Genomic DNA, 26,530 nt, shown 5'->3' on the forward strand with positions numbered 1-26,530 from the left:
CTGTTTTGTAAGTCTGTGTTTTTGTAAATTAAATTTTCTAGTTAGGAAAAGTTAGGAAAGACCTGTACAGACAGTTATGATTGTTGGATATCACATAATTAAACCCAAGTTTTGGTGTCTAAGGACAACTTCAGTATAAGAATTTAAATGCCATTTTTATGTCAAGTCAAGTCTTTAGTCAAATCACTGAATGGGAAGGTTCAGTCTTAACTACTAACATCAACTGGCTAGGTTCTGAGTATTGTAGAAAGGAAATTAAAAAAAAAAAAGGTGATGAGAAATACTGTCATGGAGCAGAATGTATCTAAATTAATTACAAGTGTACACTATGCCCTCCTTCCACTTCAATATCAGACTTATCCCCAGCAAGTTTGATCTTCAACCACTCCAGGACAGAGTAGGCTGAATGAAAAATATCAGTGTTCAGAAGTTGAAGAATTACCATAATGTGCATTTAGGTTTCACTGTTGTCCACATAAATCTCCATGTAATTATTTCATTATTTTGGTAAATGAATTTTGCACAGAAAACTACTTAAGTGAGATTTTAAAATGATGTTTTTGAACTTGATACATTAAGTTGAGTCTAATATTTTGATGACCAGCCTTTGTTTTAAAATGGAAATGCAAATACCAGAATAACTTAAATGGGAAAGACCTTTTATCATTAAAATTAACACATAGAATACCCTTTATTTTATACTAAACAAATATGAATTGCCCAGTGAATTTGTTTTGCTTTTTGGTTCCAAGGACTTTTTTCTTTCTGTACCCCTCTCCCCTCATAGGAGATGAAGGGGAGAGAACAGGGATGGGCTAACAAAAAAATTTTGAAGGGTCATTGTGGTATTTAAAAGTGCCAGAAAAGAACAAAAGAAAGGTCAGAAAAAAAGAGTCAAGCAAGACAACTTTGAAAGCTACAGTTTAAATTTATATGAGAAAAACAAGCCGTATATAATAGAAATCCAGAGTTTCATGTACAATCCTTTTTTCTCTACAATATACATATATGTAGAAATATCCATTTTATTTTATATTTAAGTTTAGAATAAAAATAAATTTTTAACAAAAAAAAAGGAATTGCCCACTTCTTAATCTAGGGATTTAGCTTCAGAGTATTTATTTAACCTATTAGAAAAATATTATGTCAAAATGGTGATCTGTATAGGGGCATACAGGAAGTGTTCAGTGTAACTTTTGTTACATTTGTATGTGTGTGTTGTCCTCTTCCTTGTGCACAGCCAGATTCTCCGGAATTTAAAGCTGCCTGTAAACTCTGGGATTTGTACCTCCGAACAAGGAATGAATTTGTACAGAAAGGAGATGCAGATGAGGATGAAGAAGAGGAGGATGGGCATGACAATCAAGGAACAATGTCTGAAGTAGTAAGTGAATAACTTGAACCATTAATGGGTGGGATTCTTAAAAGATGAGTAATTCTAAGGAGGATGTTTCCTTTGTGATAGCATAAGCGTCTAGTGTTTCCTTTGAAATTTCAACAACCATATATTTGCTAGTGAGAAGAAGGGGCTACATAGCCAGAGACCTTTTCAGTATCTTCATTCCACGTGAAAGGAGTATTTAACATAATGCTCTCCAAAAGTGATGCTAATAGCCCTACATCAAAAGGAATATAACTGATTGCCTTAATCCAACAATAGGTGCTTCTATGAATTTTTTTTTTATTTGTGAATAAACTATAGACTTTTTACTACAGAATTGATTAAGGACAAGTTGAGTCCTAGTCAGCTGAGATTGATGCCACAGAAAGGCATGAAATTTTCATTAATTTCCCATTTAACCTATGTTTTCATCTAGTCTACTATGTGACTGTGACATCTTCTTTACTAGATAGATTTGTTCAGTATTCTTGGTTGTCTTTTTGCCCTTTTTTGACTGGGTTATTAAATGGGTAGGTGAAAGGAATGCATTAGTTATAGTTTACCTAAACTTTAATAAACTGTTCTCATATTATTTTTGTGGTGAAGATACAGAGGTGTGTACTGCTGAACACTTTATTTAGTTAGAGGCATATCATGCCCCTTAAATTTGCAAATGATACTCTGCTCAAAGGGATTAACACCTTGGATGGCAGCCTGGACCCAAAAAGATCTTGAAATGGCACAATCTAATAAAATAAAATTTAATAGAGATAATATAAAGCTTTAAGTGGTATTAGATCAACCAAGTATAGGATGGTTAGCAGTTTGAAAAGGATCTAGGGGTTTTAGTGGATTGCAAACTCAACATGAGTCAGTAGTGTGATATGGCAGCAAAAAAAGCTCATATGATCTTGGGCTCCATTAGGAGAGGCAAAGCTTCCAGAGAGAAGTGAAGGATAGTACCTAAGTATATGCCATATTGGGCCCCATCTAGAGAGTTGTGTTCAATTCAGGGTGCCACAGTTTAAGGACAACATTGATAAGCTGGGCAGCATCTAGAGGAGGGAAGTCAGAATGATGAAGGACCTTAAGTCCATGTCAAATGAGGATCGGTTGAAGAAAATGAACTAATTACTTGGGGAAAAAAGAAGAAAACTATCTTCAGGAATTTAAAGGGTTGTCATGTGGAAGAGGGATTAGATTTATTCTGTCCTATGCTGAAGGGCAGATCCAAGCAGCAGCAAAAAAGCCAATTGAGGCCTGATATTAGAAAAAAGCTTCCTAACAATTAGACCTGTACAAGAGGGGATGGGTTCCCACTCATTGGTGATTTTCAGCTAGAACCTAAGTCACAGCTTCTTTTGGGGTATGGTTTGGTTTAGTTAGCTGCTGCAGTTCCATCTAATATCAATTCTTTGATTTTATAATTGGTTACTGAGAGGGACCATTGTGAAAATAACTCTAAAACCTCTTCTGCAAAAGAATCATCAGAGAAACTAAATCTAATATTTCCCCTTCCAAAAATGTTTTAGGCCATACTTTCCCAAGACGAGTGTGCTGCAGACAAAACCACAGGAGCAAAACTTAAAATCTCTCTTTTCTCCTGGCTTTTATAACACTGCTCTCTCTTGGTCCTTCTGTTTGTTGTTTTCCTTTAAGGACTTTCTTGGGCCCTCTTTTTACTGCAAACTTTTTCTTGACAATCTCATCCTATCCCATGGTTTCAATTATTATGTAGATTACTTTAAAATCTATATATCTTGTCCTAATCTGTTGCTAGTTACCCACTACACATCTCAGCCTGGGTATCCTTCATCTCAAACTCAACCTGTCCTAAAAAGAATTCATTATCTTCCCCTCTTCCAACTTTTTAATGAGGCATTCACTGTTTTTCAAGTTATTCAGGTTCTAAGGCACCCTTGATAACACTTTACTCCCCCCCAAACTCATAGCTCTCTAGTTGATGAGACTTCTCCATTCTGTCTCCATAATATCCCTGACACACTTCTCATTTTATCTTCTACTTCTGGCTTTTTTCTGTAACATGTAGCTGCTAAAATGATATTCCTATGACACAGGTTTTATTGTGCCAGTCAGCATCTACTAATGTGTGTCGGGCCCTTTGTGGAACACTAGGACTTTTTTTTTTTTAAGGCAAAAATAGGCCATATCTTCCAGGCCTTACAGTTTTTGAAAAACAACCATTTACTTAAGGCAAAAGAAATAATTATGATGTCATAGATACTCACATATTAAAGAAAATGCATAAGTAATAAAATAGATCATGATCCACTGCAGGATTACACTTTTACACCAATCCATGTTATGGAAGCACATGAGGAAGAAAAATACATATGCTCTGGTTTGCATGCAGTTTTTGTCATTGGTCCATTCAGGAGCATCTGCACCCTACAAAACTTTCTTTGCTCACTGCTTGGTTGTTCCACACTGCTGTCTGACTGGGCAAATCTTCTTTCTTTGAACATAAGATATACAGACTCTTTCAATTTATAGAAAATTTTCCCTTGGACTTTGGCTACCTGAACTAAGGTTCTCTCACACCTAACTCCAGCAAAAAAAAATGAAATTTTCATTAGATTGAATGATCATCAAGAAACCCAGTGGGAAACTACAGTAAGAAACATCTTCTGCAGGAGAACCATGTAGAAAGCTATTAGCTCATAATTAATGGGAAAAGGAGCCACAAGAACAAGCATTCAAACCAATGGCCTCTCTATAATCAAAGGGGGACCAGAGATACCTATAACTTACTGGTTTCTATGTCTGGAGCCATCAAGAGTAGAAAACCTCCCAGAAAAACCCTAAGGGTAGTTGTAAACCCGCAGTAGAGCACCTGGAGGTTCCACAGAACAAAAATGGCCAGGGCTCCACAGTCCCTAACACCCTGTTCTGAGTACATTCCTGAAGGTTCAGAGCTTTATGTAAACCACAGAGTCCTACGAAGCTTCTGGGAGCAGAGCCTATTGGAACCTCTCAAAGAACTAGAGCTGAAGAGAAAAGTAACCCAAAGAATACGACAAAATTTACATAACTTAAGAGATCTTCCCAAAGAAAATAACTTTTAAGAACTAGAGCAGAAACTCAAATCACACATGTTTTCTTTTTTTAAAACCCTTACTTTCTGTATTAGAATCAATACTTAGTATTCTAAGTATTCTAATTCTAATAATTAGATTCTAAGACAGACAGAAGAGTGTTAAGGGTTAGGCCATTGGGGTTAAGTGACTCACCCAGGGTCACATATCTAGAAAGTGTCTGAAGCTAGCTTTGAACCGCAAATCTAGACCTGGTGTTCTAAGATTCACATTCCTCTCATAAGAGTGTCTTGCTGCCCCGACAAACAAAAACTATATGAATACCTAGAAAAAATGAAGCAAATGATAAAAATGAAAATCAAAGTTCTGAAGTGTGTGAAGGAAATTTACTTTCCTCCCTCTCCTGGGGTCGCACACTTGACCTCATCTCCTGCTGTCTATTTGATCCGGAGGCCAAGGCAGTGTGAAGGAAATCATTGGGTGAATTGAGTCATAAGGTTAGAATGGCAGTCAGAAAAAGGCAGCAGTAGAGTCAAGAGATCATGAGACAAGGGGAAGGTTGATCTCCCCTTCAATGCTCCTTGGACTGCCCCCACCCCCCACCCCAGGTGGCGCAGGCGAAAAAGAAAGCCATAGTTGGCTCCTAAGACAGTGAATTGAGAGAGTTAGTGGGTGGCGAGAAGATTCGATAAACTGAGGCAAGAGCAGATTTTTTTTTTGTGCTCTTCTCTTCTGTGTTTGTTGCTGACGAGGCTTTCCTGTGTGGTGTTTCTAGGGGGCCCTAATGGCAGCCACAAACTAAATGGAGCAATAAGGAAAGTACCTTTTATATTTCTCTCTTATTTTTCCATCCTTTACTCCTACCACTTTTGTTTAATAAAATTATTAATTTACAGCCAGTCTCATAATTTCCGTTCCTACAAAAGAAAAAGAATTGGAAAAAGAAAAAATAGCTTAGAAGAGAAAATGGTGGGCTTTACCCAAGTAAGACGCACACTGAAAACTAAATGAGAACACACAATTCAGTAACCTCATGCAACAAATTTTTTAATTTAGAATATTTTTCCATAGTTACCTGATTCATGATCCCTACCCCACCTACCACCTGCTCTTTCTTCCCCCCTCCTGAAACCAACAAGCAGTCCCATTGGGTTATATATGTATCATTGTTCAAAACCTATTTCTATGTTATTCATATTTGCAGTAGAGTTATCCTTTAACATCAAAACACCAATCATATCCTTATCAGACTACATGATCAATCACATATTTTTTTAATACATTTCCATTTCTAGGGAGTTCTTTCTTTGGATGTGAACAGCATTCTTTCTCCTAAGTCATGTAACAAATATTAAAGCAAAATCAAAAAATTTTTAAAAATAGAAGAAAATGTATTCAATCTGGTCTCAAAAACACTTGACCTGAAAAACAGATCAAGTAGAGATAATTTAAGTATTATCAGGCTCCATGAATACCAGGATTTTTTTTTAAGGCAGGATACTATGAATACCATCCAGATCTGTTAGAACTAAAAGATAACCTAAAAGAATGAACTGATCACCTCTTGAAAGAAACCCCAAAAGAAAAGTCCCAAGAATGTCACAGCCAAATTCAGAACTCTTATAAATAAAGAAAAAAATGCTACTCTACATACAACAATAACCAGTTAAAGTACTGAGGAACTTCTGTTAGAATTACACAACACTTAGCAGCTTCAATCAAAAATGAGCCAAGATCTTTGACTACAGTATTCCAAAGGCAAAAGATAGAGGCTTATAAATGAAAAACTAAATATAATCCTATAGGCAAAACAATGGCCTCTAATGAAATAGAACAGTGATGGTGAATCTTTTGGAACTTTTTAGGGACCCTGTACCATGCCCCACCCACCCACCCCAGACTGCTTGCCCATGCTCTGCCCCCCTGTGTTTGGGGGAGGGGCCAGGATGCAGGCTGGCCCAGTGAGGGCAGAGCTCCACCTGAAGAGAGGCTAGAGTGCCCCACACCCAGAGTTCAGGGGCAGGACCAGACTCTCAGCTGACCAAGCCAGGGGCCTGCAAGTATCCACAGAGAGGTCTCAGCATGCCCTATTTGAAACTTTGAAATGCAAATGGAAGTCAAGAAAAACCTAGATAGGTCATTTTATTTGAGCAATTAGAGGGGTCTTTATGATGATGCACTGCTAACTTTCTAATAAAGGGAGAGTAAAGAGATTTCTCTTCACAAGCATTAACTTCTTCAAAGACTAATAAAGGAGATGAATAAGAAAAATTGAACACCTGAGGTTAGGGGGAAGAGCTTTTTTCTAGGCCATTTTAAGGGAGGAAGAGGAAGTATGAAAGGGATACAGAGAGCTTTCTGTCTTGGGAGACATTAGTATGCAAATATGGAGCAAAGAGCAAGAAAGAGCAGCATCAGGCAAAAGAAGGAAAGAAGAATTGAACACACAAATATATATTCCCAAAGAGTTTCGTGTAGCAGCACAGCAAACTAACTAAGAAACAAGTGGAAATACAGGAGAGAAAAAGAAGAGGAGGAAGGGTATAGCTGCTGATCCTAAACAGGAGACTAAAAGGGAAAAAAAAGAACAGCAGAGAGAATGAGAATCCAAGATTACCCATCAGTTGAGGACCAACTGAACAAATTATAGTATATGAATGAAATGGAATATGTTGTATTAGAAATTGTAGAGAATTTTGGTTAGTATGAACTGATTCAGAGTGAAGCAAGAAAGAACAGAAAATTTTATGCAAGAAAAACAGCTTTGAAAAAAATTTTTTTTAATGTCAGTCAGTGCAAGGACCATCCATATCTCCAGAGAACCTAGTAACAACAGGTCACCTACCTCCTGAAAGAGAGGTCATGGATTTGGTGCAGAAAGAGGCAAACACTGTGGGACATGCCCCCTGGGCACGTTCATTTTGACTAGCTATGCTTGTTTGTTACAAAGTTTATTTCAGCTTTTTAATGAGGGGAGAGAGAGAGACAGACATGGCAATACTGATGAAAGAGAGGATCATTATACTCAAGTGCAAAGCATGTAAAAAACAAGTTTAGAAGAAAGTACACGTAAGCAGAAGAGTTTTGATGAGGTGTGGAATGTTACATAATATTTATGTATGCAGAAATGTATATGTAGTCATACATACATCTATAGCAATATTAGATAGAACTTCATGGTTTTAAGTATGATCCTTTTTTGTATACAACTATATATATATATTTTAAATTTAATTACTATTATTTGAAACTTAAGATACTAAAAAAGGGGACATTGCAATATATATAGGTATGTGAATAATTGTTAGTAGTTATTGTGTTATTAGCAGTTCAATTTAAGCCAGAGAACTGCCACGGTTGTATGCATCCAGCAGTTCACTCAAATAAATGTTGGATTGTCTAGTCAAAGAGAAATTTACATTCTAATGTGGAACACAAACTATAAGTAAATAAACATGCAAGATTTATTCTATGTATTCTAAGATTATTATATGCAAGAGTAGACAAAAAGCAGTCTTAGATAGAAAGCTGTGAGATTCACAAAAGCTAGAGATTCTGGGAGGAGGAGGAGGAAGAGGAGGAGGAGGAGAAGGAGAAGGAGGAGGAGGAGGAGTAGAGAGGAGAGCATGCTTGGCCTGGGGGAACAGCCAGAGAAAGTGGAGTATCACATATAAAAGGATCTGCAGGCAGGCCAGTGTGGTTGGACTGTGGATAACATAGAGGGTAGTGATGTAGAAAACTGGAAAGAGAGCAAGGGCCCAGATTATAAGATTTTTAAATGACCTTCATTTTAGGAGGTAACAGAGCCACTGGAGGGTGGGTGAGGGGCTAACACAGCCGCCATACCTGCACTTCAGGAAGTCACTTTGTGAACTGTGCAGAGGATAGATTTGACAACTGACTGGATATGTAGAGTCAGTAAGGTAGAATAGTAGATGATAACTAAGGTTGTAAACCTAGTGACTGTAAAGATGATGGTGCCCCCAACAGTGATGTGGAAATTTGAAAGTTTGGGGGGAAAATAACAAGTTCTCTTTTAGACAGGTTGTGTTTGAGGTGCCTGTGGGTCATCAAGTTCAGAATTCCAATAGGCAATTGAGGATATGGGATATGAGTTCGGGAGAGAGACTGAGGCTAGATAATGAGGATCTGGCACTTTGGCTGACTAAAGGTAATAATTGAACCTTTGAAAAGTGATGAGATAGTATGGAGAGAAAGGAGAGAGAGCCCAGGACACAGCCTAAGGGAACACCTCCCATTTGTGGGTTCTGATATGGATGAAGATCCAAGAAAGAAGGGTGGGGGGGCAGTGAAACAGGTAGGAAAGACCAGTATTACAAAAACTCAGAGAGGAGAAAATTTTCAGAAGTTTCAAATCCCTTGCTCAAAAATCTGGAGTGATTTTTTCATTGCCTCCAGGATAAGATATGTACTCTTCAGCCAACCCCTATACTCTCTGGGTCCCATTTAACTTGCCACTCTATCCATGTTACAGTCTCTGTCTTCCCTCAGTCTGAATTCCAGCCAAACTGCCTACTTAGCCTTTTCCTGATTACAACTTAGCATCTTTCATCTCCATGTCATGCCTGAAAAACACCCTCTTCTTAAATTTATTTTTTAGAATCCTTAACATCTTTCAAGGATCAGCGCAGACCTTTCCTGATCCTCCCAATTGTTGGTGCTCTTGAAATTTCCCTGTCTTTTATTATCATTGCATATCTCACACCTCTATTTCCCCCCAGTAAAATTTGAGGCTGGAAGGTCTTGCTCCCAAATACAGGCCACACCAACCAAAATCAGTTCTCTGGAATTGGGTCAAATATGCACACAAAAAAAATAATATCACACTACTCAATGTGGGGTTATAGGTATGCCAAAATGTTGCTTATTGTCTCTCTCCATTAGACTCTACCCAGGCTTTATATAAGCCAGATTGAAAGGATGGAAAGAAATGATCTATTCATTCAGATTAGTATGGCATATAATAGGCAGTTTGTTTTTTTTTTTTGTTAAATAGGAGAGGAGAGGATTGTGATAAATCTAGGAAGACTTAATTCATTTGCAGTTGATCTCCACTGCACAAGAGCAAGTTGGATTGTGTGCTGATAGGCATAATCATGTTGGAGCTCTAATGTAGCCAACCAGCTTTGGGAATAGAAAACCACACAGAAATATAATGTATACATTTTCTAGTATCCTTTTATCTGCAGCATTAACTGGAGTTTGGTAGTTTACTAAAACAAAAATCACCATATCACTGAGGCAACCACTAGGGAGCACCATAGAGCAGAGTGGCAGATGTAGATTAAGGAAGACCCAAGTTCAAATCAAGCCTCAAATACTTACTACCTGTACAACACTGGGAAAGTCACCTCACTTCAGTTTGCCTCTGCTTTCTCATCTGTAAAATGGACATAATAATTCACCTCCCTGGGTTGGCGTAAGGATCAAATGAGATAATAATTGTAAATCAGTTAGCACAATGTGACACATAGTAATTACTCTGTAAATAATGTTAGCTATTATTGTTACCTCCTACAGGAAATCTTTCCCAACCATTCTTAATTCTAGTGCCTTCCTTGTCTTAATTATTTCCTATTATATATATATGATATATATAAAGTACATAGCTATGGGGGGGGGGGGTGTTTTTTGTACATATTTGTTGCTTGTTGTCTCTCCCCATTAGACTGTGAGTTCCTTCTGGCCAGGACTATACTGCTTCTCTTTGTATCCCTCATGCTTACACAGTGCCTGTAATATAATAGGCACTTAATAAATGTTTATTTACTGACAAACTGATAGCCTTCACATATATACTGACTTGTGATAAATGCACATATTTCATACACATACACGAATAACCATCATGCTCTCAAAATGCCAAGTCAGAAAGTGAAAAGTAGGAAGTCTTAATGCCAGCTTTGAGAATAGATTTGGAGGGAGGAGTCAAGATGACTGCTTAGCAAGCTGCAACAGTTCAGACCTCGCGGAAGACCCTTCCTTACCGATTACAGACTGAATGCTCCTAGGGCACCGAAATTCAAGCTGAGCAACAGGACAGAGGCAGGGAACCCTCCTTCTGGACTCAAATCAAAAGGTACGCCCCCCAAAAGCCAGAACCCAAGAATACTCGGGTCTAAAGGGAAGGCAGAGGGAAGGTACCAGGACCCCTCCCCCACAACCCAGAGGGCTGAGCCCCCAGCAGCAGCAGGAACCTCTGAGTGGGTAAAGGTGCTGGGTTTGGAGGGTCTACCTTGTGAGCAGTGGGGCACTGAGCGTCCAGCGTGGACAACGGGGAGGAAGCCAGGGAGAGACTGGGCCATGGCTGGGTCCCTCTATCAGGCTCCAGTCTCACCATTGCCTCAGGGCACATCCAGACCAATCCAGTTGAACCTAATCCCATCAGGACTCCTCAGAGCTCAGGGAGGTAGGCAAAGGCACTGGGGAACCTTGCAGACAGCGGAGAAGCAGCTGGGGAGAACTGGAGAGAGCCCCAGCGGCCCAGCCTTCCAGGAATCTTCGGCCTCAGAGCACATACAGCCCAACCCAGTTGAACTTAATCCGATCAAAAGCCTCCAGAGGACAGGGAAGCTAACATTCCTCCCCTAGAGAGTGTACCAAGAGATCTGACAAAGCCCCAAGAAGGGAGACTGACAGACCCAAAACCAGAGAGAGAGAGAGAGAGAGAGAGAGAGAGAGAGAGAGAGAGAGAGAGAGAGAGAGAGAGGAGCAAGAGCACAGACAAATACAGGGAGCAAAGAAGGGGTAAACCCGAGCAAACAACAGAAAAAGAAGAAAGAAATTATAATAGACAGCTTTTGCACAGGTAATGAGCAAAGAGCTAACGAAACAGGGGGAGGGATCAGCAAAGGAAAAATCAGAAATCCCAGCGAATTGTATACAGGCTTTGGAAGAACTCAAAATGCAATTCAAAACACAAGAGAGGCTGAAGACAATTGGGAAAAGAACTTAAAAACTAAGATAAGTCATCTGGAAACAGAGGCACTTGAACTAAAACAAGAAAATGGTGTCTTGAAAGCCAAAATCAACCAGCTGGAAAATGAGGCAAAGGAGATGAAAGATGAGGTGAAGAAGATGAAAGATGAGAAAAAGGAAATGAAAGACGAGGTAAAGAGGATAGAAGATGACCTCCAAAGAAAATCAGACCAAAAGGAAAAGGACGACCAAAAAACTAAGGATGAAATCCAGTCTTTAAGAACCAGAGAATAGATTTGGGAGTTAATTCTTTATAGCATTCATGACTTTAGCTATCTTTGGATCATACTCAATAGATGGAAAAAGAACAGATTGTCATGAAGGCTTGTTTTTTCTATATTTTCATCCTTGAGAGCAGCATTTCCTTTATCTGACATAATTACTATCTTGTTATAACTCAATATACCTCAGAACAGATTTTAATATAACATAGATCTATTTTAGATATGATGCAGAGGACTTGTCTACTAAAATAATAAAAGATTTTGGTTATAAGATAGCTTCATTTATAAGGTTCTTCCTGATAGAACATAAATATAACAGCTCTGCAATATATTCTCTAAGCATGCATAAAAAATTTTATATTCTGTGTTTTAACATCCTTCATGAATTAAACTTATGTTTTTAGTAGCTATTGATTACTCGGCATTTATTTTAGATTTTTCTAACACTCACAAAGGCACTTTTATTTTTCTTGTCTTTGCTAGTCTTCTCCAAGTTACCTGAAAGAGATCCTTGAGCAGCTTCTTGAAGCCATAGCTATAGCTACAAACCCATCAGGACGTCTCATAAGTGAGCTTTTTCAGAAACTTCCTTCAAAAGTGGTGAGTTGAATTTAGAGGCATTTAATTTTTTATGCTGATGTTTATAAGAATCCCAGTCTTTTTTCTTTAAAGAAAGAAAAGAAAAGGTTCTCAAACCTTGAGGACAGGGTGAGAGAGAGAGAGAGAGAGAGAGAGAGAAGCTGGTTCATCATGTTTATTTTTTTCTCATTACCAAGTAAGTATATGGTAGAAAGAAGTGACATCAAAAAAAGATTTTTCTAGATAAGGTTTTAAAATGAGATAGTTTCATCCTGGTAAAAGAGGCCATATCTCTAGTTAGTGGCACCTTTGAGTCTGTTATGTCAGTGTACAAGCTAGCTCAGGGCTCTTCCCACTCTATCCTGACATCCATTCAAAAGCTGAAGAGCCTTTCTACAGATATAATGGCAGCTCCAAGATGGAGAGAAGAAATGGCTTGTCCCTAGGGTTCATGGCTTTGGATTGTCTATTATAACCTAACTTCTCTAGATACTCTTCTTGTTTTTTGGTCCAGATCTGTTCACCAGTGTCATAAATTTCTGACTTGAAAACTCCCTTCCCTGCTACAATTCTGCAACTTTTCTGAACCTTAGTTTTAGAATTGCCTCAGGCACTGAGAAATCATTGATTTGTTCACAATCACAGCTAGTATGTGTCAGAGGCAGAATTTGAACCCAAGTTTTTCTGATTCTAAAGCTGACCCCTTTTATATGCATTAAACATACCTCTTTTTCTGTTATTATTAGAGTGGTAATGACTGCATAAGCTGCAACTGAGTTCCACTCTTCATCAAAACACTCAGTTCAGCAGAAAACCTAACAGAAGACCTTTCTTACCTTTCCTAAAACCTTAAGGATTCAAATGGGGCGGGGGGGGGGGGGGGGCAGAATTTTACTCACAATACAGCAGTAAAAGAATTTTGCAACTCTTCTTTCCAGAATTCCCTTGTTTGTGTCCTTAGGCATGGATAATTTGTATTTTTATGTTTTAAGTTCTCTGATCCTATGAATTTGGGATCTCATGACGATCACCAAATTCCACATAAATAAAACTTGCGCAGTGTTCTTTGGTAGACATTTTATATATATATAATGTATCAAAACCCAAATGTTTTATAGCTGCAAATAGAACACTGTTCTGGATATGCCTTCTGGGTCTTTTACTCATCAATATTTTATAGAAGCAAATGCTCATTTGGTCTTATAGAATGATAGTTTCTTTAACTGGTGGCCTAAAGTTTAATGAAACTGTGTGTTTTATTTTCCAGCAATATCCTGACTATTATGCAATAATTAAGGAGCCCATCGATCTTAAGACGATTGCTCAGAGAATACAGGTGTGAAGAGGTCTATGTATTGTATATAGTATAATTCTGAGTAGATCTGCTAGTACATTTGTGGGGAGGTTGAGGGAAGGACTTAGAGTATAGCATCACGCTTTTAAAATATATTTAGAAGTAAATGTTTCTGTAGAGTATGACATGTAATGTAAACAAATAAGGACAGTGTTAATCATTATAACTTTTGAGGAGGTAGTATGTAATTTCTGCTTCTCCAGAAAATAGAACTTTCTCATTGGTAGAATAAATGTCTGTGCTTTGAACAAAAATAAAGCATATCAGTCATTTTTTCTTAGAAAATTCATTTCTAAGTATTTGGCTAATTGTATTAAAATAAATGAGGAATTATTTGAGAGTACAAAAATTTTCACAGTGTTTTAAAATATTGGCCTATTTACTGTGTCATCAGCAGCCAATGTCTGATCTTGAGAAGAATGCAATTTTCCTATCCAAAATCATCCTGAATTTCTAATATATTCCTAGGAGGAGGATGTTTTTTCATGACACTATAAAATTGCTTTATACCTTAAAGCAAAGAATTTCATTGTTTACAAATTATTCCCATACCTTTTTCACTTTGTGTGCTACATCTGTCATCATGTCCCAGTGTTCCATACTTCCAAACATGTCTTAACTTTGCTATTACTAATACCATCTTAATCCAGGCTCTTATCACCTTACTCTCTAACTCCAAATTCTTTACAATCCATCCTTCATGCTACTGGGCTGATCTTTCTAAAATACATCTTCCACCATGTCACTCCACTTCTCCAGAATCTATAATGACTCCCTGGGTTGATGAAAAGACAATAGACTTGAAGTCAGAAAACACATAGTCTGGTCTTAGTTTTGCCATTTAGAAGCTTCTGGCCTTAGGGAATCACTGAACCTTTCTGAGCTTCAATTTCATCCACTGTAAATTGATGAGGAAAAAAATATTTGTAATATTTACTACAAAAAAGTAAAGAGAACTAAGTGAGATGAGAACATAAAGCATTTTGTAATCATAAAGAGCTTTACAGATATAAGCTTTTAGTAGAATTTCTTTGGGGGCCCCAATTTTTTGTTTTATTTTGTTTTGTTTTTTTAAATATAGAACACAAAGTTTATAGAATTTTTTAAAATATAAACTTTTAAAAATTGTATTTGCCATTCAATTTTAAAACGACTTTTGTTCCCCATCCTTCACCCCTTTTATTGGTCAAAGAAACTATATCAACTGCTGATTCTCACACTTGTAGAGTTTACCATTTCCCTGGTTGCCTTAAATCTAAATCCCAAGCCACTTTCTCTTGTCTTTTTTAGAGATATAAAACAATAGCTTTGGATGGAATAGCTTGTTAAGGAGTAGACTGAAGGTTGAAGACTGAGGATTCTCCCAAGGGTGTCTTAATAAATTATTGTGTATCTCTCAAAAAAAATTGTTTACCTAATCCACAGTAGTCCTACTTAGGTACTTCATCATAACATGGAAATGACCCTGAGTTCCCAAAGGCTTTGTCAATGAAGCAAAACTCTTGGTAAGATCACCCTCACCATGCTGGAAAATTTTCATATACACATGGTGATAGAGTAGATATCTCTTGTCCAAGATCTAGCCACCTAAGTTTGGCATGGCTCAGCACAAGAAGTTTGAGACCCAGGTTGTCTGTTTTTTTTTTTCCATAACTATTCATGAAGCCCATTGACTAAGATGTAGAGGGTCTATGAAAACTATATCAGTCATCTTGGCTTTTCTTTTAGCCATAATTTAGCCCTAACTTACTGCCTGTTTAACACTTCTTTCTTCTTATTAACCCACAGTGTCAGTCTCCTCTTGTCTCCAGAAAATGACCTTTCTGTTCCTGCCTTTGCTTATGGGCATCCTCCCTCTTTTCTAATTTCTGCCTTTTTTTTTTTTACAAAACAACCAATCTGCATATTGCTTCATGTTATCTTAAAATTCAATTATGTTTTGCTTTAAATGGTCAAAAACTCTTTAAATTTCCCATGACAGGAAGGTTAATAAAAAGATCAGTGATTGCACATATTAGTTATTTGAATGTTTCGCCTTCACTGAAGTTTTTAAATATATAAATAACTTAATTGATTTTTAAATTCTTAATAACTTTCTATAATAGTTATTGCCTGTTTTGTTATTTCTCCTAGAATGGGAGTTATAAAAGTATCCATGCAATGGCAAAGGATATAGATCTCCTGGCTAAAAATGCCAAAACCTACAATGAACCTGGGTCTCAAGTATTTAAGGTTTGTGTATAATCATCAGGCCATTGGGATAGGGGATAGGGGATCTTTCTTTTTGCCTCTTTCTGACTTTCATGTTATTAAGTAAGCTGTAAGTTTGTTAAAAAGAATTTATACAATATAGTTTTTAATGTGAATTGTCTTATCTCCTTGGTTTGAAGTTAATAAATGTAGCAAAGTATAGTGGAAAAATCAGTGAATTTAGGATCAAGAGAGATATCAGTACATGCTTTGACTATTTGATGGTGGTACGGTAATTATGGGCAAGTTACTGAATTTCTTTGAGCCTTTTAGAAATTCACTCCAAATTAATGATGTTTCATTTGGAATCCATAAAAGTACATGTCAACAAAGCATAACAAGAAGACTTAGAGAAACTTCTGGTAAAGCCTCCAGTCTATAAGATGTTGATCCTGATACCTGCAAGTTCTTGCTTGGAAGGCAGATGACATGAATTTTTAAAAGACATTTAAAAAAATTTCCAAGTTGAATCATGTTAGAACCACAAACTTTTTTTGGTCCTGTGGTGTCTTTAGTAAGGCATTTTTATAATCTTTTTCTTACAATTATTGATTTGCTACAAGATTTGCTACAAGTATTGATTTGCTACAAGATTTGCTACAAGTAAAGAAAATGAATACTCTTATTTTTGCTTTAATGTTCTTTTAAAAAACATTTTATTAATGACATTTTCTTTATTTTCATAATCATTTCCCACCTCCTTCTCTTCCTCCAAACCAAGCCTTCCCTTGTGACAAAGAAAAGCAAAAACATCTGATTTAGATTCCACATCTGACAGTGTGGACCTGGAATCAGGAAGACCTGAGTTCAGATCTAGCCTTAGACACTATGTGACTGAGTAAGTCACTTAACCTCTGCCCAAGTTTCCTCATCTATGAAATGGGGATAATAATAATATCTACCATCCAGGGTCTTTGTGAGGATAAACTGAGATAATATTTGTAAAGTGCTTTATAAGCCTTAAAGTCATCTACCCATTATACAGCAATGTCTTAGTAGTCCCCTGGACCTCTGCCTTGAATGAGAATATTGGCCTTCATTTTCACAGTTTAAAGAAAAGGAAAAACATTTTGTTCCTAAAATGAGTTATTAGTTTGGATTTAAGATATTAAAGCTAATACCTTACAATTGATCTGAGCATCTGTATTTACCCAGGAAACCTTTCTCCTAACACATAACCTTTCCATTTTTAGACTAAGGTAAACAAGTACTAGTCACTCTCTTCTTTTCTTTCCATTTACCATTAATACTTTACTTTCTTTTTACTTGAGTATATGCCATACTTTTTGTGACAGTTCTAGGCAAGCTTATATAGTTTCACTGAATCAAGTGACAGCTTTGTGAATGTTTGGGGGGAATCAGATAGCCTTTTAAGAACAGTGAGGAGCTGTAGTTTGAGTATGGTTTTAGAAGACTACTTCATGTAGCATGTTCTGCAGAAGGAAAACTTGATAAATGAAACTTTATACCTTTTAAAACTTAATTCACTTATTAAATCATAATTTTTATTTTAACAGGATGCAAATTCAATTAAAAAAATATTTCATTTGAAAAAGGCAGAAATTGAACATGTTGAAATGGCCAAGTCAAGCCTTCGAATAAGGTAGGTAGAAACTTTTTCTCAGATCATGGGGTCTGAACGTGTCTTGGGTTTTTATAATCTGGTATATTTCCCTTTCAGGAATATTTTGGTTGTTGTTGTTTTTAAAACCAGTATTGACATTTTGTTTCATAACTATAAAATTAATCAAGGGATTTGGATGGAGTTCCACCTAGTTTACTCATAGTCCTTTCCTCTGCAGAGACATTATAATTTGAATGAGAGTTCTACCCCTGACACTCAGTATCTTTCCAGTGACACCTCCCATTGTTCTATATATCCATCACCATTTCTTTACAGTCTCTTGAGAGGAAAAGCTACTAGTAAAAAGATTGCCAAATGGCATTATTAACTCATTCTGGTTAAATCAAGTGTAGATAGGTACTATGGAAAGGTGAAAATAATTAGTTCTGACTCAGCTCTTAACTACTTTAGTAAACTGAATAGGTCAGTCTGTTTCTTATTTTATAAAATGAGAAAGTTGAAATAGATTGTCTCCAAGGTCCTTGACAATCCTAAATTCTAGGTTTCTCATTTGCCCACTATGACTTGTCACTGTCTTCTGGCTTCTTGTTTGCTGAGTGTCATGATTTCTCTATTGTATCAATTGGGACTTGGGCCTCTCAGTTGTCTCATTTCTGAACAGGACTCCATCCAATTTGGCTGCAGCCAAGCTGACAGGTTCTTCACAGGGTAAGGGCAGCCTTAGTGAAGAGAGAAATTCTACCAGCAAATATTATCGGTAAGAGAAATAATTGAGCATTGCACATTGGTTGCAAAATCTCAATAGCTTTGCCTGATACTATTTTGAAGTAGAATCATTGCTGTTATTAGAACTTCTTGAATACATGTGAAAGTTCTTCTGAAAGTATATAACACTAAATAGAAATAACATTGACAACAAAGAATGCATGCTGTATAATTGTGACCAACCTTGGCCCTATTAAGTACAAGTACTTATAGAAATATATACAACACCTCCCTCCTTTCATTATAGAAGTGTTCAGCTAGATGTATGGAATGTTGCATAAATTGTTAAACATGGATAGTATGTTAATTTGTTTCATTGTATAGTTTTTGGTTTTCATTTTTAAATCTTAGTTACAAGGGATGTCTAACTGGGTAGAAAGTATATTCAAAAAAGAATGATATTGGAAAGCAATTTGTTACTCAATTGTTTTCAGTGAGGTCCAACTCTTCATGACTCCATTTGGGGTTTCTTGGCAAAGATACTAGAGTGGTTTGCCATTTCTTTCTTCAGTTTATTTTACAGATGAAGAAACTAAGGCAAGCAGTATTAAATGACTTGCCCACAGTCACATAGGTAGTAAGTGTCTGAGGCCAGATTTGAACTCATCTCCCTAACTCCAGGGCCAGTATTCTACCCATGGTGCCAAATAGCTGCCCCCATATAAAAGAAAAGGCACCAAAAAAAATGGCTTTTAAAAAGTAGATAGCACTGTATAAGTATTAAAAAATTACTAATTCTTCTATGGTTTAAAATATGGGTTTCCCAGAGAACATTGAAGTACTATGATTAGAAAACTCCAAATCTGTTTTGTTTTGTTTTGGTTTGGTTTTTTTGGTTAGAACTGTTACAATAAAGATCTTAAGGCTTCTAGATACTCTCTTTCATTGATATTTTTCAAATGTTACAGTTGTATCAATTCTTCAAGACCCCTTTGGATTTTTCCTGGCAAAGCTACTAGAGTTATTTGCCATTTCCTTCTCTGACTCGTTTTACAGATGAGAGAGACTAAAGCAAGTAGCGTTAAGTGACTTGTCCAGAGTCACACAGCTAGTAAGTGTCTGAGGCTAGATTTCAACTCCGGAAAATGGGTCTTCTTAATTCCATAACCTCTACTCTATCACTGCATCACCTAACTGCCCTTCATTGATATTACAAAGCCAAAATCTGTTAATTTTTCCCTTAGCATCAAGTTACTACTTTGTATTATAGGTTGGGGGGGGGGCGGGGATTGTGTACTTTATAATTTTATTTCTTGAGGTCCTTATCCTGTAGATGAAGATATTTTTGTGATATTATTTCAGTCAAAAGAATTGCTATTTGTGAAAATGATTAAGTATAAGCTTTTTTTAGAGCATATTGCTTACAGACTTAATAAGGTGAACAAAAGATATTTATTTCAAGTCCTGTGCTTCCTGATCCATCACTAATTGAATTTTTCTTAATCATTCAACAAGTATTAAGCACAAATACTGTGTTCCTATGGGGATAGAGATACTCCCCCCAAAAAATTCCCACTCACAATGCACTTACTCCATAAACTACTAAAGTAAGAGGAAATTTTTAAAAATTGAGGACTGAAATGATCAGATTTGTGCATGTAAGAAAACCTATGGAGGAGGGGGACAAGTACTTATAGAAATATATACAACATGAATATAAAGTTAGTAAATATAAACATTTACAAAGTAATTAAAAATAAATTAGTTTGAGAGAGAAAATATTTACATTTGAGAAGACCAGCAAATTCTTCATGTATACCAAGTATGAGCGCTTTTTTTTTTTAACCCTTACCTTCCGTCATGAAATCAGTACTGTGTATTAGTTCCAAGGCAGAAGAGTGGTAAGGGCTAGGCAGTGGGGGTTAAGTGACTTGCCCAGGGTCACCCAGCTGGGATGTGTCTGAGGCCAGATTTGAACCTAGGACCTCCTGTCTCTCGTCCCGGCTCTCAATCCACTGAGCTACCCAGCTGCCCCCCAAGTATGAGATTTTTAAAGCATACCTTTTTTTGCATATTTAGTAGAGTAAACAGGGAGTATCTTTCATGAAGAACTTAAAGCTTTTTGCATTAAGATTCAAACTTGAGCTGTGTCTTAAAGGAAGAGAAAAATCGCATATTGTTTCTTGGTATATTCTCTGGATCAGTAGGATTCAGTATTTTAAAATGCACACTTCCTTTTGATTATATTTTCAAGCAGTAATGATTTTGCCCCATTTTAGTCCCCCACCTCCCACTCCCACTTTAAGTCTAGGCCTATTATTTCATGAGTGTGGGAAATTCCCTTTACCAGTGCAGATCTGTAACTATTCTATACATACTAAGAATGTATGTATAAGTTACCTTAAGCACTGAGATATTAATGTTAGAGAGTCACTTAGATGTCAATGGAAGAATGTGAAAACAAACCTTCTGGTACAACCATCTATCTATTATACCATGACACCTCTCAGAAAAGTTTATCTTGTATTTTGAATTAGGAAAAAAGAGTCAATATCTAAAGATTAACAGAAAGAAAAAAAAGAAAAAGAAAAAACATCAGGAAAAAAACAACTACTTGTAAGCAGAAGCCATCAAGAGTAGTTATTAATACTAGCCAGTAACCGACAGATGTTGCAGAATATAATCTCCCAAAATATAATGGTTTGCATTTATTTAAAGGAGGAAAAATATAAAATAATTATGCATGTTTGAATGAATAAGGTACTGGAAGAATGGCATGTTATTTTCCTCAGTGAGAAATGACTATATATACTTATAGCCAAGTCCTTTTTGTTCTGAAACTTGGAAGGGCTGCCTTCCTATATCAGAAAGGAGTCAGGTGGAAAGTTTGCAAGTTCTCCCAGACCCGTTATTTTCTATATTGTAATGATTTCCATCACCAATACCTAATAAGAATAAAGTCTTAGTAAAAACTGTTCACCCTCTCAGCTTTGATTAAAGTTCTTATATTTTGTTTGTTGTTCAGTCATTTTTTAGTCATGTCCAACTCTTCATGACCCCATTTAGAGTCTTGTCAAAGATATTGAAGTTGTTTGCCATTTCCTTCTCCGGCTCATTTTATAGAAGAGGAAACTGAGGCATACAGGGTTAAGTGGTTTGCCCAAGATCACACAATTAATGTCTGAGGCCAAATTTGAACTCAGAAATATTTATCTTCCTGATTCTAGGCCTGGCACGCTATCCTAGCTGCCCAGAAGTTCCTATATAGTACATGTTAAAAAATACAAAGATAAGTTCAGGTTGCCATTAGGAAGAAATTTTCCATATATATGTATGTATATGTATATGTATTTTCCTTAGTAACTGTTTTGAAAGAAAGTAACTAAATTACTCTTAACTTTTTCTTGTCTTCATTTTTTTATTTGCAGTAATAAAAGAGCAGTTCAAGGGGGTCGTTTATCAGCAATAACCATGGCACTCCAGTATGGCTCAGAAAGTGATGAAGATGCTGCTTTAGCTGGTAGGAAGCAAGTCCTGAACAATTCTTACTTTTCTTTAGGAAACCTTGCTCAATGAATGAAATCTATCCAATCTGCTTTATGTATGTATTTAGTAATATTTCTTTGTGTGCCTATGATTCTGTTGAGCATTTCTGTACTTTAGAAATAGACTATTTGAATAACTACTGTAATTGATGAAGATAGTAAAAGTTTGTGTATTTTATTTTGGATTGAAACTTAGCTGGATAAAGACATAAAAAAATTTCATTGACATGGATCTTAACTTAGAAAACATTGAAGCTAATTGGGTAAATCTCAGAGGCCATCAGACTCTTGTAATAAGAAATTCATATCATGTTAGAATCTCCAGGAATTAATTTATATTTTCAGTATTTCATTTGATTGCTGAGTTGTAGTATAGCTTAGCTACAAATCTTTAAAATTGCCTAGAGCCACCATACCTAGATTGCTAGTATTCTTTTGAGAAACTCAATTAAAGGAATTAAAATTTAATATACTAGATAGTTTTAAACTAAGCAACCTCTAAACAGAAAAACTGTATGGGTATATCTCATTCCCTGACAATTTTACTTCTAAACTCAGTTTTAGATTTTTAATCTTTGGACTTTTGATATTTGTCTTTGTGATTCAGTTCAACAAAAATTGAAATTTAGAGTCAAATGACCTGCAACCTTGGTTCCCATTCTGACTGTCACAAACTGCTAGGGTGATTTTAGGTAAACCACTCCATCTCCTTGGACTTCAGATTCCTTGTTCGTAAAACTAGAGTTTGGAACTTAGTGTTCTCTGTGATCCCTTCTAATTCTCTCTGTGATCCTATGATTTCCTTAAGACACTGTCCTAGGTGCTAGGAATATAAATATGGCATATAGTCTAGTCCTGACCTTAAGAAGCTTATGGTCTTCTAATGGAAAATAAGGCATGCATAAAAATCTTTTTTTTTCCCATTCTTGCAAATACAAAAAGATTATAGAATTGAAAGCTATTAGGACCTTAGAGATCATCTAGTTGAACCATTTACAGACAAGAAGATGTCTCTGGGCCTCAGTTAAATGACTTGCCCAAAGTCACCATCTCAAACATTACAGAACTAGAACTCAAACTAGAAGTTCTCTGAGACAACTCAACCCAGAGATATGAGAGATTCAGCATTTGCCTGCTATACACAGAACAGTGTTTGCTGACAAACAACTTGGGTCAAATCTTGGTTTTGCTACTTGACACATATGTGACTTTTCCTCCCCAGATCTCATCTATCTTCCCTAAAATGACTGGATTAAACTAGATGATCTCTCTCTAAGGCTCCTTAAAGTTCTAAATCCTACTCTATGATTCCAGGAAGGAGAGACAGTTGGCAAACTAATCATCTAGTATGCCTGTTAATTCTATTTTTAAAAATTTAAGATATATTTGAACAGATTTCCCAAATCGCATCATCCTATTTTACTCTTCTGCTTTGTAGTCCCATATAATGATGAATATATGAGCCTATCCGTGTGGGTACTCCCTCCTGTGATAAGAACTATAACTTTTCCATGGCTGCCCATCCAGCACAGCTCTTGTACACCTCCTTCTGTACAGCTTTATAGGCACTTCATTTAGTATTCTTTCCTCTCCTCTTCTTGATATGGTACCTTACAAGGTTCGTCCATCAGTTAGCCCTCATTGTTCACTACCTGACCATTGCTTTTTCCACCTATACCTTTCTCTAATGAGATCCTTGACACTTCTTCTTTGGCACAATTCCTTATTTATAGTGTAATGCAGGCTGCTTATATACCCTATGCCCCTTTCTATTATCCTTTGGATGATCCACAGCCTCTGGAGACTATAACATTCTATTACCTGGGACAATTTTATATCACTGAAAGAATATTGGTATTAAGAAGGTTGGCTTTTCTTTCAGGAAGACACTTGGGCTCAATTGAAAGAACTGTGCCATGCAATCTAGCCCTCCTCTTAACTCTCCTCTTCCTCTTCTATTTCAGATAACTCTTTGGTAGCCAAGGTATCTGTACTAATGGGTGAGAGGCAGTCACAAGTTTTCTCTCCAGTTCAAACAATAGACATTCTTTATTCATTTTGCTTTTCTGGTATGAATTTTTCCTCCAGATTCTTGAGTTATGCGTTTGATTTAGGAGACTCCAATACTATTGGACTTGATGCTTCTAGAATAAGAACATCCCCAAACAAGACTATTTAGAGGTTTTTCACATCTCTAGATAAATCCTCTTTCATTTGACTCTGCTGAATGTCTTTCATGATGGTGGCAAACTCTTAGTGGGCACATCTCCCTGCTTTATGCCTTTGTACAGTGCTCAGCATATAGTAGGCACTTAAGAAGTGTTAGTTGACTTACTGATTGACAAAATGTTTCAACTAGCGCTCCCCTTTTGGAGAACTACATACCATAAGCCATTTATACTTTTTAGCATACAGATAACTAGATTATTTGAAAGCAAATTACAGGAATTAGAAACACTCTGCCAGGATCTTCATGCATTGCTATTGATATTATCACTTGTGGAGCTTAAGGACATCTCCTGATGGAAACAAGATCTTTTGTTTCTATCCTAGCAGCTGTTTAAAAACAAACAAACTTGGGCAAAAAAAATTTCCCAGGAAGGCTGTGAATCAGTATGTTCAGATCAGGAGACAAGTCCACTAGAATTATGCTCTGTGTTAGTTTGAGAGTCTGTACAGTTTGTTCTAAATATAATTTGAGGAGCAGCAGCAAGGTAGGGATAGGTGACTTGGACAGCCTTATAACTTCTGAGTTAGGCCTTTAAAATAGTGTCTAGTAGTTTTACTGGAATTTCCATTTTATACATTGTTATACTATATTCAAAATCAGTAGAACGGCTCCTTCTCTCACACCTATTACATGGATAATAAGAATTAATTGTTGGGGGCAGCTAGGTGGCTCAGTGGATTGAGAGTCAAACCCAGAGACAAGAGGTCCTGGGTTAAAATCTGGCCTCCAACATGTACTAGATGTGTGACCCTGGGCAAGTCACTTGGTCCCCATTGCTAGCCCTTACCACCCTTATGCCTTGGAAGACAAGACAGAAGGTAAGAGTTTTTAAAAAATTGTTTTAATTGTTACTCTTTTTCTTGTATAATTAAAGGTTATCAAGTTTCTTTTACTTTAGTCTCTTATTTACATAACATATCCAATTATAATATACATGCATGGGTGTATATATTTGGAGAGGGAATCACATAAGACTATGCCATAAATAATAACAATTGTGCTTTTGGTTTACATGAGTGACATACACTAATGCTACCTAGCCCCCACCTTCAGAAAATTTCAGGTATGCTTACATTTTGTCTTCAGCAGTATGCTTCCTTTTAAGCCAAAAATTCTTGTTACTTCTGCTAGGCTGCTTTCTCCATCTTCTGTTGTTCCACTATATTTGTACATGTTTCTTAATCTTGGCTTTTTGCTTATAAATCCCTTGTAAACCCCAAAGCCAAAGAAATGATAGCTGTTGGTAAGCATTGAGACCCTTCTGTAAAAGTATATAGTAAAAGGGGCAGCTAAGTGGCTCAATGGATTGGCCTAGAGAAGGGAGGTCCTGGTTTTAAATATCACCTCAGACACTTCCTAATTGTGTGACCCTGGGTAAGTCACTTAACTGTCATTACCTAGTCTTTATACCTCTTCTGCCTTGGAACCATTACACAGTACTGATTCTAAGATGGAAGGTAAGGGTTTAAAAAAAATTTTTATAGTAAACCATCCAATATAACTCATATTCCTATGATATATATCCATATGTGAGATCATGCTGCATAAGAGTCAGCCAGTAAACTTTTATTAAGTGCCTGCTGTGTGCCAGACAATGGCACATAGTGTGCTAAACCTTAGTGATACAAAAAGAGGAAAAAGAGTCTTTGTCCTCAAGAAATTCACAATATAAAATATGAAAATTTGTACTTGGCATCTAGCCCTGCAATTGTAGCTTTCTAAACTAGCATTTCTGGCTAAAGTCATTCCAGAAGATAAAAAACTAACCAAATTTTTAACAAAGATAATCTCATATTTATCCATAACACTTAGTATTTTACATGGAAATTGTTCATTTAAAATAAGTTAAACTCGCATCTGAGATGTTTACTAACTGTGTTACTGTCTCACAGAGCCCAAATTACTTAACCTTTTTGGCTGTAGTTTCTTCATAAATAAAATCATTTACAGTTTTTCAAAGGACTGATGCTCTGGAATAGTTTACCTGTCAGATCTATGGCAAGGGAAGAATTTATGACCAAACCAGAGATGGAGAGCATTACAAGATGTAAAATGGATAATTTTGATTCAATACTATCAAATATATAGAGAAATGAGTCACATTTGAAGAAGATGTCATTCCCCAATTGATAAATGGTCACAGGATATGAGCAGGCTGTTTTCAGAAAAAATAAAAATATCTATAGTCATGTGACAAAATGCTCTAACTCACTGTTGGTTAGAGAAATGCAAATTAAAATAGCTCTGTGTTACCACTTTATATCTATCAGGTTAGTTAATATGACTGAAAAAGAAAAGTATAAACATTTGGGAGAATGTGGGGAATTTGGGACACTAATGCATTATTAGTAGAGTTGTGAACTAATCCAACTATAATAACAATTTTGAACTATACCCAAAGGGCTATCAAACAGTGTATATTTATAGTCCTTGATCCAGCAATACCACTACTAGGTCTGTATCCCACAGAAATCACCAAAAAAGGAAAAAAGGAACCTATTATACAAAAATAGTCATGGCTGCTCTTTTTATGGTGGCAAAGAATTGGAAATAAGGATATCCGTTAATTGGAGATTGACTGAACAAGCTGTATTTATGGTTGTAATTTAATACTATCGTGTT

At 36.5% G+C, this 26,530-nt stretch overlaps 1 protein-coding gene across 50 annotated transcripts in view; it reads left to right on the top strand.

The window, feature by feature from the left end:
• Positions 1-26,530, top strand: part of PBRM1 (polybromo 1) — a 144,543-nt gene that overhangs the window by 10,230 nt on the left and 107,783 nt on the right. For 42 of the 50 annotated variants that reach the window (XM_016424578.2, XM_007500485.3, XM_007500490.3 and 39 more), the window contains 7 exons: positions 1,241-1,384; positions 12,144-12,260; positions 13,507-13,575; positions 15,727-15,825; positions 17,361-17,446; positions 18,090-18,185; positions 21,562-21,653. In XM_016424578.2, the coding sequence (XP_016280064.1) occupies positions 1,241-1,384; positions 12,144-12,260; positions 13,507-13,575; positions 15,727-15,825; positions 17,361-17,446; positions 18,090-18,185; positions 21,562-21,653 (703 nt within the window). The remainder of the gene's footprint in view (positions 1-1,240; positions 1,385-12,143; positions 12,261-13,506; positions 13,576-15,726; positions 15,826-17,360; positions 17,447-18,089; positions 18,186-21,561; positions 21,654-26,530) is intronic. The other 8 variants (XM_016424584.2, XM_056804920.1, XM_056804918.1 and 5 more) reach the window with 1 other exon arrangement.

This window comes from Monodelphis domestica, chromosome 7, assembly GCF_027887165.1.
Source record: "Monodelphis domestica isolate mMonDom1 chromosome 7, mMonDom1.pri, whole genome shotgun sequence".
Lineage (NCBI taxonomy): Eukaryota > Metazoa > Chordata > Mammalia > Didelphimorphia > Didelphidae > Monodelphis > Monodelphis domestica.